The sequence below is a fragment of the Dasypus novemcinctus genome, chromosome 2 (assembly GCF_030445035.2).
Source record: "Dasypus novemcinctus isolate mDasNov1 chromosome 2, mDasNov1.1.hap2, whole genome shotgun sequence".
In the NCBI taxonomy this organism is placed as follows: Eukaryota; Metazoa; Chordata; class Mammalia; order Cingulata; family Dasypodidae; genus Dasypus; species Dasypus novemcinctus.
Window position 1 is genome coordinate 14,984,394 of NC_080674.1, and position 13,944 is coordinate 14,998,337.

The 13,944-nt window shown below is 45.0% G+C and overlaps 1 protein-coding gene across 3 annotated transcripts in view; it reads left to right on the forward strand.

Annotated features, from left to right (window-relative positions):
* TRIO (trio Rho guanine nucleotide exchange factor) overlaps positions 1 to 13,944 on the forward strand; it is a 380,125-nt gene that overhangs the window by 186,847 nt on the left and 179,334 nt on the right. For all 3 annotated transcript variants that reach the window (XR_011645465.1, XM_058306993.1, XM_058307004.1), the window contains exon 10: positions 1,725 to 1,847. Coding sequence is in view for 2 of the 3 variants with exons in the window: in XM_058306993.1 (XP_058162976.1) it covers positions 1,725 to 1,847 (123 nt within the window). In the remaining variant the exon portion in view is untranslated. The remainder of the gene's footprint in view (positions 1 to 1,724; positions 1,848 to 13,944) is intronic.

Genomic DNA, 13,944 nt, shown 5'->3' on the forward strand with positions numbered 1-13,944 from the left:
TACGGGGCTCTTTCCAGAGGATCACCAGAGATTTTTTACTGAAGTTCACGGGCCATTTTATTTCCATGAAAACTTACTTTGCTAACCCCTGTGCAGATATGACCCTTATATCAGCCCCTTGGCTTCTGGAAGGACACTGGGGTCGGGAGGATGGATAGAGAACAGGTCAAGTTGTCCCTGAACAGGGGGCTCTGGCACTTACCAGGTAGCTCTGGCTGCAAGCCCATCTCTCTGTCCTGCAGTTAACAAAGGGCAAGGAGATCTCTGTGGCCGGGAAGCACAGATGAAGGCCATTTGCCTCGTGCTGTGGCCGGTGTGCCTCATGGTTCTCTTGAGACCACTGTCCCGGCAGGGCAGGCTCCTGATTTTCACACTTTGATCTAATGCTGAGTTACACACTGTGTTGTATACACACCAGACTTGCTAAACAAAGTACATTAACAATACATTAAATACATTAACACATGACATAATGCTTTAAAACAAGAACTCTTCGTTTTTAGCTAAAGACCTCATGGACTTGGATTTTGCCAGTCTTTCTCCTCTCCATCCCCAAGAGACAAGCCAGTAAGATACAGTGAAACTGTTGTTAGATATTGTCAGTGTTTTGTGATTTCTTGGGTACGAGAGCCAGGGAACTACTCAGTCCCTAGGATGAACTTGAAAACATTGGGGTTGCTTTCCTTTGTCTTTAGTCTATCTTTAGTGACATGGACTTAACTAGCGATAATTTGAAGCAGTTCCATTCATGAATTTTATTTATTTATTTATTTTTAAAGATTTATTCCCTCCCCGCCCAGTTGTCTGCTGTCTGTGTCTATTCGCTGAATGTTCTTCTGTGACTGCTTCTATCTTTCTCAGCAGCACCAGGAGTCTGTGTTTCTTTTTGTTGTGTCATCTTGTTGTGGCAGCTCTCCATGTGTGCGGCACCATTCCTGGGCAGGCTGCACTTTCTTTCGTGCTGGGCAGCTCTCCTTACGGGGCACACTCCTTGCACATGGGGCTCCCCTACGTGGGGGACACCCCTGCGTGGCGCAGCACTCCTTGGCACACATCAGCACCGCACATGGGCCAGCTCCACACGGGCCAGCTCAACACGGGTCAAGGAGGCCCCGGGGTTTGAACTGCGGACCTGCTATGTGGTAGATGGACGCCCTATCCATTGGGCAAAGTTCGCTTCCCCATTCATGGATTTTAAATTTCCCAGCCTCTTAGTTTACAGAATACAGTTTCCTTAAAGACCAGGAATGAGGCATATAAGTGTTTTGTTTTCTTAGGTTTTACTTAAATGTTTACGTCTTCTAAAGATGAGATAGAAAAAAGTAAACCTCTTAGTTAAATTTGAATTGCCCAAGTTGTGACTCTTGAGCCTTAATATATTCCCATCCTCTATGGTTTTGTTATTACTATCTTATACAAAAGCCTGTTAGTTTTGTCAGCTCAGTTATGTGTAAAATAAGGTGAGATTTAATTTAATCATTATTGTATGTAACAATGGTAAATCAACATTTACAATTTTAGAATAAGAGCCTATTAAGATCGTGGTGGAAAAGATGACATAAGATGTCATTAACAAATGTGTTAGATTAGGGTCCAATTGCTTCTTTCAGTTTTGGGTTTTTTGTTTTGTTTTTTTGCTTCTTGTTTCTCATAGGGTTCCGAAAACTCAGTGTGTAGCAGCAGAACATTGTTTTTATGGCATATACACTTTTATTTCATTGTAGGTGTTGGATTGGATTGAGAACCATGGGGAAGCATTTCTGAGCAAGCACACAGGTGTGGGGAAATCTCTCCATCGGGCCAGAGCTTTGCAGAAACGTCATGAAGACTTTGAAGAAGTAGCCCAGGTAAAGCAGCGGCTTTCGCTATTTTCTCCCGTAAGTACCTGTGTGGTTGGTTTGGGATTGCAGTTTTAACTGTGTCTGAGATGGAGCCTTGGCTAGCTATATTTAAAAGTAATTCAGGTGAGAGAATGCTCAGGCTTCAGGGTAAGTTTGTCATTGCCTAGGAAGAAAGGTGATTTAATCAGACTTTTGAGGTGTTTTGTTTTTTTTTTTCACTTTTGTAAAATGTGATGTTCCTGAAACAGAAAAATGTCTTGGGTGATTTTGCCATATTTCTTGTCCCCGTATCTTTTGACTGGTTGGTGACATTTCAGTTCATAGTTGGAGAATGTTCCTGTTGCATTTCTGTAGTGATGGGCCCACCATTCTGGATGTGGTTCTCATCCCTTGTCCAGTTCCACTGTGTGTTTATTCCTAGTGAATGGGAAGTAGGGGGCAGAGCGATTCAGTGGTGAGGGGATTTGTGGAGTACTGGTGACTTCTCTACAGGTGGCTTTCTTCTTCCAAAATAGGCACAGCAGGGGCTCCTAGGGCTGAGGGGAAGGGGGGGTGAGATTGCACCACGTGCAGCCCAGAGCCCCTTTCCTTCCCTGATTTATTGTTGCTTGGTAAATGTGCTTTTTGTTTTGTTTTTTGAAAGGAGGAGGGAAAGAGATAAATAAGTTAAACAAAACATATAGGGAAACCATTAGGAGGTAGGCAGAAGTTGTTTTAAAAAGAAGTTTGCTGGTTGTTATCTCTGAATTGTTTCTGTCATTGCTTTACCTTAATTGGCCGAATTCTCAATTTTATTTCCAGAGAAAAACACCCAGAATATCCAAAAACGATCCCTTAGTCCAGAAATTAGTAGAAAGGATGACTAAAAGTATTGCAGTTAAAATCATATTAGAAGCTAATGTCATCAATACCTGAAGCATCACAAATTAAACATAGTATGTTAGGCACCAAGTAAGAGAGCATTATAAAAGATAGCAAAAGAGAACATCTTTCTTCAACACAACTAGAGGGCTTCGGTGCACAGGAAACATGTAGGCAAAATTCTGCATGTGATCTCCAGTTCATAGTCATGAGAAGAGAGAAACAAAAGCAGTTGTATAGTACACAGTGTATTCTGTTTTGGTTACTTCATTTTTATTACTTGGACAGAAAAGGTTTCTTGAAGATCTATACCTGGTAAACTAAAATGGAATTGGAAGTCAAATGATCGAAAGCACCCAAATGTCTTCTCTAAGGAAAATTGAATTCTTACCTCAGTTACTATATCATATATTTTATATATATATATATATATATATATATATATATATATATAAAAGAGTTACCACCTCTTCCATCTATTCTATTCCTCTCTCCCCCTTTCCTCGGGACCCAAGCTGGTGGTGAGGTCTGCCCTACTTCACAGGGTAGAAAACGTTTACCATGGTTCCATTATGGTTCACATTATGGTTCACATTTAGACTGTACACTTTTATAAATTTTTGGTGAAATTTAACGTGCCCTGTATCTATCATTGCGGGATCATGCAGAACACTTCCATTGCCTAGCAGTTACCCCCTCTTCCATCTATTCTATTCCTCTCTCCCCCTCCCCTCGGGGCCCACAGTGACAACCAAGCTTCACTGTATGAAGGACAGGCTTCATAGATACTTGCAACAATGCTAAGGGCTTAACACACTAGTCCGGTCCGTAGGGAGCCACCCATGCTCTGGAGAGACACCCTCCCCTCTGAGAGTATCAGCCTCCTTAGGAGGGGGCTAGAACAACTTCCTGTTCATTGTACGGGTCTCCACCCACTGATATAACACACTACTACAAGAGGAGCACTCACACACTCCCTAGAAATCTGCCCCAGGTGCACCCTGTACCAGATGCCCCCCCCACCACCTCGTCAAACACCTTAAACCAGTAACCCTTCCTTATTATATTTTCTAAAGAGTTTTCTCAACATTATAGTTTCATCCACATACCCGACAATCTCCCATGTTTACCTGCTCCTCCCCAACCCTCCCCCCAATTCCTTGGACCATCTGACCCATCCTACCAATCCTAGCCCCCCTCAAGCCTGCAAAGCAGGAAGTATGGGGGAGAGGAAGGTTGTGAGCCAATGTCCACATGGGCGAAATCTATGATAAACTGGAGTTAAGGAGTTGTGCAGTGAAGGAATAATATGGGGGCATAGGAATACCATTGGATTGGCTTTGCAGGCCTGTATCATCTTTAATTGAAAATCTTCTGTTTGTGGAAGAAAGTTAAAATCTAAAATGCCACTTGCCAAGCTTATATAAGGATAGTCTCATTTCATACTGTAATAAATAAACTGATGTGTTATTGGCCACTTGTGAATGTACAGCATTGAGCTAAATTGTAAGAGATAAGACATGGCCTCTGTACCCAAGAGGTATCCTTTGGCCACAAATCCACCCCTAGAGTGCATGCTGATGATTCCATGCCTGAGGTGGGTTTGGACTGCTATTTGATAACATTTTGGTGAAAAACAAAACAACTTAGTACTATACCCTGCTTTCAACCACAGCCCCCTTGAGGCTGTCATTCGCCAGAAAGTACCGTGGTACAAATTAGCACAGCACCATCCTTCAAGGATTTTCCTGCTATCGGCGGGAAAACTGTCCATTAGGTACTCATATCTGCCATGAGAATGGACCGTCAGATGTGCCTTCTGTGCTGTCCAAACATCACCAATGTGTATGGAGATCCTGCACCCATTTCTTCTTGGTCCTTACACGTGATATGTACCTTGGAACAGTGACAGATGGGAGAGAAATACCACCTTACTGTTGACTGGGCTTAGATCCTTGACCCAAAGTATCAGGACCACGTGGGACTCCCTTTTTCCTTTCTCTTAATATGTACTGAAGCCTCAGACCAAAGCTGGTGGTGAGGTGTGCCCTACTTCACAGGGTAGAAAACTTGAAGCCTTCAAAATACATTGAGAAGAAGGAAGAGGCAGCAAAGAGCAGGTACTGAGGCCTCTTTCTTGGGACCCTAGCCCTCATCAATTTGTCCTTCTGGAAGAGAGATATGAAGGAATACATGTGACTTTCTTACCTAACACTGTTGTAGGATGTAGGCCTCATCTGTTTAATTTAAGAATCTGAGGGCTTTCGCCTTTCTAGATGCCAACACTGTTGTCCTACAGAATCCTTTGGGGCCTATGTATAGGGGTGGCCTACATACTTGTAAAATGAAAGATTTGGCAAGGATTCAAACCTTCAGCCTCTTCCTTCTTGGCATTTTGCTTTAGGCAGCTAAACTAACTGAACCAGACAACTTGAATTAGAACCTCACAAAACAGGACATGGAAAACTATATACCCTGGTTCTCGACTGCTTTGAAACATGTCGAAGTTGGTACTCGACACACAAGCTAGAACTTGTCGGTGGCGGTTGCCTTGTGACCTGCTACCCTTTCCAGGTAAAACAAAGGGTCATGTGTTAGTCATTCTGTTGTAGTCTTTACTTAGCTTATGTGGTCATTGTATATATTTTTGCGTTTTTTTCTCATCATGGGTCCTAAAAAAATGAGCAGTGATAGCGTTGAGTAGAAAAGAAAATTACTTCGCATCCCCATTGAGCAAAAAATAGAAATAATAGGTAAATATGAGAGCAGTGGTCCCATTACTGATCTTGCTGGGGAATACGGTATGCCTAGAACAGTGGCCTCTTCCACCATTAAGAATAAAGACGCGATAAAAAAGGCTGATGCTGCAAAAGGAGTTAAAACATAACAAAGCAGCGTTCCCAAACACTTGAGGAAGTTGAAAAGCTGTTATTAATTTGGGTAAAGGAGAAGCAGTTAGCAGGCGACAGTATATCGGAAGCCAAGACATGAAAAAGCGAAAGTGTTGCATGCCTTTTGAAAAACAAACCAGAACCAAATGATGAGCGTGTTGACATTTTTAAGGCCAGCCACAGCTGGTCTGATAATTTTAAAAAGAGGACAAGCATTCATAGTGTCGTGAGGCATGGCGAGGCAGTCCGGGCTAGTAAAAAGGCCGCTGATGAGTTCGTCGGTGAATTTCAAGACTACGTAGAGGCTGAGGGTTTTATTCACCACCAAGTTTTTAACTGATGAGCCTGGAGTTTTTTGGAAAAAAATGCCAAGTAGGACCTACATCACAAAAGAGGAGAAGGCATTGCAAGGACACAAAGCAATGAAGGACAGGCTCACCCTATCGTTGTGTGGGAATGCTAGTGGGGACTTAAAACCCAAGCCTCTACTCGTCTATCACAGTGAAAGCCCACGAGTTTCCAAGAAGCATAAGTGTCATAAAAAGCTGACTCCATGTGATGTGGAGGGCAAACAGCAAAGCCTGGGTCACAAGGCAGTTTTTCACCAAGTGGATAAATGAAGTGTTTGGTCCTTCCATGAAAAAATTGATGGAGAAAGACTTGCCTCTGAAGCTCTCCTACTTCTGGACAGTGCACCTGCCCACCCCCTGGCTTGGAGGGAGACTTACTGGAGGAGTGCAGCTCCATCACTGTAAGGTTCCTGCCCCCAACGCTACTCCTCTCACCTAGCCCATGGACCAGCAGGTCATACCACACTTCAGAAGCTATACACCAAGGCGCTTTCCCAGAGGTGTGCTGAGGTCACCTCTGACACCCAGGTGGCCCTCACAGAATTCTGGAAGGAGTGTTTCAACACCCTGCACTGCCTTCACCTTATTGATAAGGCCTGGGACGAAGTCTCTTACAGGACAGTGAATTCGTCATGGAAGACTCTGCGGCCAGAAGCCGGGACTCAGACAGACTTGGAAGGGTTTGAGGCTGACCCAAGCCTGCAGGAACAGAGGGTGCAGCTGTGCAGGATATTGTGTCTTTGGGCCAACCCAGGGGTCTGGAGGTCAGTGCTGCTGCTGCTGAGGAGTTAGTGGAGGAACATCATGAAGAGCCCAGCACTGAGGAGCCGCAGGAACTACAGAAGGAGCAGCAACAAGGTGGTGAAGAGATTCCTTCAGGTGAGGAAGAGATAAAGGAGGAGGTCTCCAGTTCCTTGATAAAACAAATCTGTGCCAAGTGGGCAGAAGTTCAAACCTTGGGGAGAAGTCCCATCCGGACAAAGCTCTGACAAGCAGAAATGTGAACTTATTGAATGACCAAACAATTTCACATTTTCAAGGAATTCTGAAAAGAAGACAGAAGCAGTCCTAATTGGATAAGTTTTTAGTGAAGGTGACAGAGTGTGTTAGAGCCTGCGGTGCAAGTTGAAAAAAGGCAGAAAAGAGAAAGACTGGAAGAGCAAGTGCCCGGTGTTCTATTGGAGGGTATGCTCCCTCCAAGCAGCACTCCTTGTACCTCTCCTCCTCCCACTCTCCTCCCACCATCCCATTAGGCCATGGACTCTTCTCAGTACAGGTAAAGTGAAGCTTTTATTTAATCTAAGTATTTATTAGTTCTTAGGTTTATTTCTCATGTAGAGTAATGACATACAATCATATCTTTTTTTAAAAAAAATATTTATTTCTCTCCCCTTCCCCCCATTGCCTGCTCTCTCTGTCCATTTGCTGTGTGTTGTTCTGCATCCACTTGCATTATCCGACGGCATCTCTTTTTTTGTTGCGTCACCTTGCTGCATCAGCTCTCTGTGTGTGCGGCGCCACTCCTGGATGGGCTGTGCTTTTTTTCACACGGGGCGGCTCTCCTTATGGGGCACACTCCTTGTGTGGGGGGCACCCCTGTGTGGCATGGAACTCTTTGCATATGGTAGCACTGTGCGTGGGCCAGCTCACCACATGGGTCAGGAGGCCGTGGTAGACAGATGCTTTATTAGTTGAGCCAAATCTGCTTCCCTATCTTTTTAATACTGGCTTAAAAATATGCATTGACTTTGTTTTGGGAATGCATTCAATTATTTACATTATTCCTTTTGGGAAAACTTTGCTACTCATCATTTTTGGTACTTCTTGTACCTCCTGGATGCAATCAGTGACAAGTACTGAGGTACCACTGTAGTGTAGCAGATTGAGCTGATAAAGGTGAGAACTCTTCTTACTATATACACATAGAGATGCTGGATAAAATGTAACAACAAAAAACGTTCATACATTTCCAGAAATTAAAAGCAAAGTATGGATCCTGGAGCCTCGAAGAACTGCTACTTCTGTGAAAAAGGGCTAAAAGTCATAAAAAGCTGGCCTGCTGCCAAGGGTTTTGGCATGGGGGAATTTCCCACCCCCAAAAAAGGGCAAAAATAAAAGAAATTAAAAGAATCTTCTGTTATATCATATGAATGTTCTCCAGATGAAGTTGTCCAAGTAGGATAAATCCAAACCCAGAAATATTATGGTAAAATTGAAGAATATCAAAGGCAAGTCTTAAAAATAGCAAGAGAAAAATGACAAAAAAACACCCGTGAAAATGACCATTATAATGTCAGCAGATTTCTCATCATTACTCAGAGATTTCAGAAGACCTTGGAACAGTATCCCAAAGGAAAGGAACTCTGAAGCTGGAATTCTAAACCCAGCTGAACTGTCATTCAGCAGTGAAGATGAACTGTAGACTGAGACTGAGAGAGTTACCACTCAACTACTTGCTGGCTGAACTTAAACTAAAACTAGTGTGAGCACCTGTACAATGTAAACTGCATGAGCACAGGGTCTTTGTTTTATTCTTTTGCTCACTTCTCTATCTTGAGCACCTAGAATAAGGCCTAGTATAGTTAAGTGTTCAGTAAATGCTTGTAAATAGTTAATTGAATGACAGAAAGGAGAGATAGGAAGAAAGGACTGGCTGGGTTCAATAATTAACCCAGAAATTGGATGGTGCTTGTATATTGAAGCCTTTACTACTTAAACTGAAGACAGTGAGTCTTAGGAGTAGGTAAAAATGCTTTAGGGAAGCGGATTTGGCCCAACGGATAGGGCATCCGCCTACCACATAGGAGGTCCACGGTTCAAACCAGGGCCTCCTGACCCATGTGATGAGCTGGCCCATGCGCAGTGCTGATGTGTGCAAGGAGGGCCATGCCACACGGGGTGTCCCCTGCATAAGGGAGCCCCACGCACAAGGAGTACACCTGTAAGGAGAGGCGCCCAGCGCGAAGAAAGTGCAGCCTGCCCAGGAGTGGCGCCGCACACACAGAGAGGTGATGCAGCAAAATGGCGCAACAAAAAGAGTCACAAATTCTGGGTGCCGCTGACAAGAACACAAGCGAACATAGAAGAACACACAGCGAATGGACACAGAGAGCAGACAGCTGGGGGGGCGGGGTGGCAGGGAAGGGGAGAGAAATAAAAATTTTTTAAAAAATGCTTCAGGTGGAGGGAAGCGGCTGTGGCTCATCAGCTGGGCTCCCGTCTACCATGTGGGAGGCCCTGGGTCCGCGTCCCGGGACTTCCTTGTGAAGGCAGGCTCGCCCGCAGGCCGCGGAGCGCCGCCCGGCCTGCAAGCACCGGGGAGAGCCGACTCAGCAAGGCGTGACGCAGCAAAAAGGGAGACAAGTAGAAACACAGGCTAGCACGCAGCAAATGGACCCGGAGGCAGACAGCAAGCAAGCTGCGAGGGGAGAATGAATAGAAATAAGTACAGACACACAGAAGAACGCACAGTGGATGGACACAGAGCAGACAGCAAGCGAAGCCATGGGGCGGGGCGAGTAAAACGTAGATCTGTTATATGTATATAAAGTGCTTCAGGCGGAGCTGAAGTTTTAGACAACTGTAACGCAGAAGATGGAAAGGAATCCCAAGGAGGATGGCAGATGGTATTTTCATCTTAGATTTGTGAATTCAAGTGTGTCCGTGTTAATGTTTTTGAGTGACCACTGTAAAGGGATAGAAAACATCACTCCCAAGTAAGTGTAGGGGAAAGGAAATATACAACAACAGTCATTAAAGAGAGAGACTCAGGAAATGGGCTTGACAGAAGCAAAACAAACGAGACCAGCAAAAATCATGGTGGAAATCACAAAATAAAATTCAACAATTCATCTAAAAATATCAATTTCTCTAAATGCAAATAGAGTAGACCTAATTGTTAAAAGGCAGAGGTTCTCAAATTGAATTTTTTAGAAAATCATGCTATATTATTTTCAGAGGAGATGCCTAAAACCAGTACCCAGAAAGTTTGAAATATGTAAAGAATTAAAAATAGATGCACTAGGAAATAGTAACTGAAAGGAAACTGGTATAGGAATATTAATATTAGACAAAATAGACTTGAAGGCCTACATACATATTATTAATGAATAAGGCCTTCCGTTATAAAAGGAGCAGTTTATTGATGTATAGCTACAATATAGTCTCAAACTCTAAAAATAAGCAGGATTAGAACATGGCTGTATATATGAACAGACTTTACATCATCTGTAAAGGGGCCCATTATACTAGTTTAACTAAATTATGGGATAAAAATATGGGATGACAAATACTTCATCTAAGTCCTATTCAGACAAAGAGTGTGCCTTGTAAAAAGTCACCTTCTAGACATGTTTTCATATGTAAAATAAAAATGACAGTCCCAACCTTTCTGCTCTCTTGCTCTCAAGAAATGAGTAGGAAAAGTCTGCATCTTTAGCAGTCTTGCCACATGCTTCGTCTTCTGAGGATTCTGCTGTCCACGTCACACACGGTCTCCCTACTTTTGCTTACTGGAAAATATTTTGCCCTCCCCTGTAGGGGAAAAAAATGCAAAATGTGTGCTTATCGTTCCTTTATTTGTTTCCATAAGATAAGCCACTGCTGTAGCCACTGTGGTTTGAGGATGAATGTGAAATTTCAATTGTGTGAGCAGACTTCAGCATCAGAAGAGTCTGCGAGGCAGAACTGCAAACAAACAGGCTCCAGGAAGGGGGCTCGTGCCTCAAGTCGTATAGTCCCCACCGCTCCCCGTTCTATGGAATTGTGGGCAGGGCTTTTCTAATTTGAAGGATTCCAGAACGCTGCCTTTTCTCCTGCATGTCCAGTACCTGAGTGACCCTTCCTCCTGTAGCTCCTTCTATTCTGGATTAAGGGAAAGTCTTCAGTAGGCACTCTTGCCCGGTCCTTTCTTGGCAAACTTTTCCTCTCAAGTCTGAGACATTCCTGAAAGCTGTTTACCCAAGTTCCCTGGGGGCAGCAAGAGCAGGGGAACTTCCTTTCTAGGAAACGCACCTGCCTTACACGCAGTTGCTCTTGGTGAGCTGAGGGTTCAAGCAGGATGTGGAGCTGTGGTCTGCCGTCACCCTGGTTGGGAGAAAGACCCTCGTTGGCCACTTCCTCTCCAGCTGAGTTCCCGCCTGCCCTTGTTGTCCCTGGGAGTCCAAAGACGGCCTGGCCCTCTTCCCCAAGTTACAATCACCTGAGCCCAGATCTGAACTGTGAATGGAGGAACCTTACCTGTGAGCGCCTTCTCACTTTGCACACCTCTGCTCCCACTGTACCTGTCTGGCTTTCACAGAATCATCCCCAGGTGTGAGGCACTCTGCCTGCCCTGCCCATCGGGGGTGGCGCTGCAGACCCAGAACTACCGAATGGGCGCTGGCCTCGGGTTTCTGTGGCAGTGCTTGATGCCTAAGCCAAGACCCAGCATCACTGAACTTGAGCTGAGACAGAGTTAGAGGCCTGCTGGGGTCCAGGAGCAGCTTGGCCAAGCGGCCCAAGTGTGGCCTTCGAGACGCTGGCCAGGCCTTCGAGGGCTGCGCAGCTGCATGCGCTCCATTCCTCTCTGTCGGCCTCGCTCCTGGGTGCCTTTGGTGACGTGGTCGGAAGCTCCCCATCGGACGAGAGCTCCTGAACCCCCTTCCCTGAAGGACGGCAGTCCCTTCTTCTCGCTCTCTCACGTCCAAGCTCTCCCTCTCCATCCCATTGCCAGGACTTGATCCCTTCAGTCATAGCCTCTTCTTCGGGCATCTTCAACCTCTCCGTCTCTAAGTTCTTGTCTTCCTAGCTCTAAAGATTTACAGCCTCTTCCCTATCTTGAAGGACATCGTTGATACTGCTCTGTTTTGAAGATTCTGGTTGGTTTGGAAAGAATGCTCTGCCTCTCTTACTCTGCTTCCTCATTGTTCACTGTCTAGCATTCAGTGCATGTGCTGAAACTACAAACAGCAGGCACTCAGTGATTGCATAGAGTAGGCTTTCAGTAGTCTGTTGTTCTTGGCCATGAACTAGGGTCTAGCTGCTCACATTATCTCCACTCCCCCCTACCTTAGAGTAAAAATAACAGGGATTCACCCTTCACCCATTCGTTGATTTATTCCTTCCACGCACTATATGCATCGACTCCTGCTGTGTGGCACATGCCGAGGATATAGTATTGAGCAAAACAGATGTGGTCCTGACTCCCGGAGCTCTAGGATCTAGCACGTCTGGCACGCATGTGTATAGTTACTAGAAATCACAGAGAACGCGCTCTACACCATTGCAGGCTAGTTCCAAGGGGACCATGCTCTGCCTCCAGGGCACACCCCCAGGCACTGCACGTGTCATCCCGCAGGTCTGGCGGCTGATAAAGAGCTGGCAGGCAGGGAGGGCAATGCTATTTCTGATAGCACTTAGCCCAAAGAGGAGACAGAGGTTGGGAAGCTGGCTCAGGAGCTCAGCCTTGTTAAGACTGCGTGCAGCAGATGTGGTCTCGATCCACAGTGACCTCCGCAGCCAAAACCCCACTTTGTATTTATGGCTTCATTCATTGAAAGCTCTCTCCTCTTCCCACACAGCAAAATGGCATCGCTTTTGCTTTAGCACAGGAAATGAGGCCCACTGGGGCAAGTTTTTTCACCAGCTTTTGTTCCCTGCCCTTCTCGCCTTTGCCTGCTTTCTGTCAAAACCGATGATGATAGAAATGCTGCTGGCCGTCATCTCCGTCCACAGTTCAGGCTTATGTACCTTTATGGACAAAAGGGCCTCTGGAGGCATCTTAAAAATGGGAACAAAGGGATCTTTAATGCCTAGTAAGGAGACTTCATTTTCTGAAATACATTCACAAAGGTAAAACAAATTTTGTGGTTCAGGGAGAAGAAATTTCCATCTTCCAGTAAAGTTTAAAGCTGGTTCGCTTCTTGGGGGTATGTTTTGAAGCAGCCTTTATAAAATAGATTCTAAATGGGCCTTCAGTTGGCAATTTATTTCATAAAGTTTTTCTCACTTCTTCTAATAGTGAGCCGTGGGTTGGAAGTAACATGACCAAGATTTAAAAAGGAAGTGGTGGAAGTCTTATGGCTGAATATCTTTAAAACGTACTAAATATAACTGTATTATATAGAGTAATTCCAGCGTTCTGGGAAGGAGGAACCCAAAAGGAACCTTCTGGTTACTTGGTGGAAGCAGCTGGCCCAGCCCAGCGTAACTTCTCCAGGGCGGGAGGCTCCACTGCGGGAGCCCCCACTCTCCAGGTCTCTTTCACACACTGCTCTAGGCCACCTCAGGAAGCCCGTGGGTCATTTTTGCAGAGCCGGGAACTTCCTGGTGAATAGTCTGAAGATCTGTTCCTTCTTTATTTTATACAGTGACCGTGCATAGATTTATCCTATCGAATGATTCCATGCTAAACACTCTACAGAGTGAGACATACACCGTCATACTGCATCTGCTTGCATGAGTGTAAATGAAAATTAAAATGCCGGCCCCGCAAAACTCTTTGTACATAGCTGTTGGAATAGAACAGATCTTGCCTCCTCAAAAATGAGCCAAATTAATACTCCTTTGTGGAGGCAACAAACTGATGACAGCAGCCAGTGAAATCAAGAGAACTCCAGCTCTAGGAAGAGACTAGTTGAGGGAGCATACCAGATTTTAGGAATGCGGTTAGTAAATGTCTGGCAGGCCCCTTGCCACAAGTGATGCCCCTGCAAGTGTTTAAACTGCCTTTCTCCTTTCTGCCGTATCGCCGTGTGGTTCAAATAAAGGCTCAGTCCATCACGAAGCTGTTCTTCACAAAGCCAGCTCTGTCAACAACTTTCTGTATGTGGCACGTAATTATCTTGTCTTACAGGATTAAAGAATGGCAGTTAGAAAAGCACAAGCTCTTAAGTTCGTTCTAGATTTTTAGAAGAGCAGTGGGATGATTCTTTAACTACTGAACTCACTGGTCTTGGAAGGAAGATACTGTGTCCATGGCGGGTGAACACACAGGGCGCGCCCACGTTCTGAGCACACTAT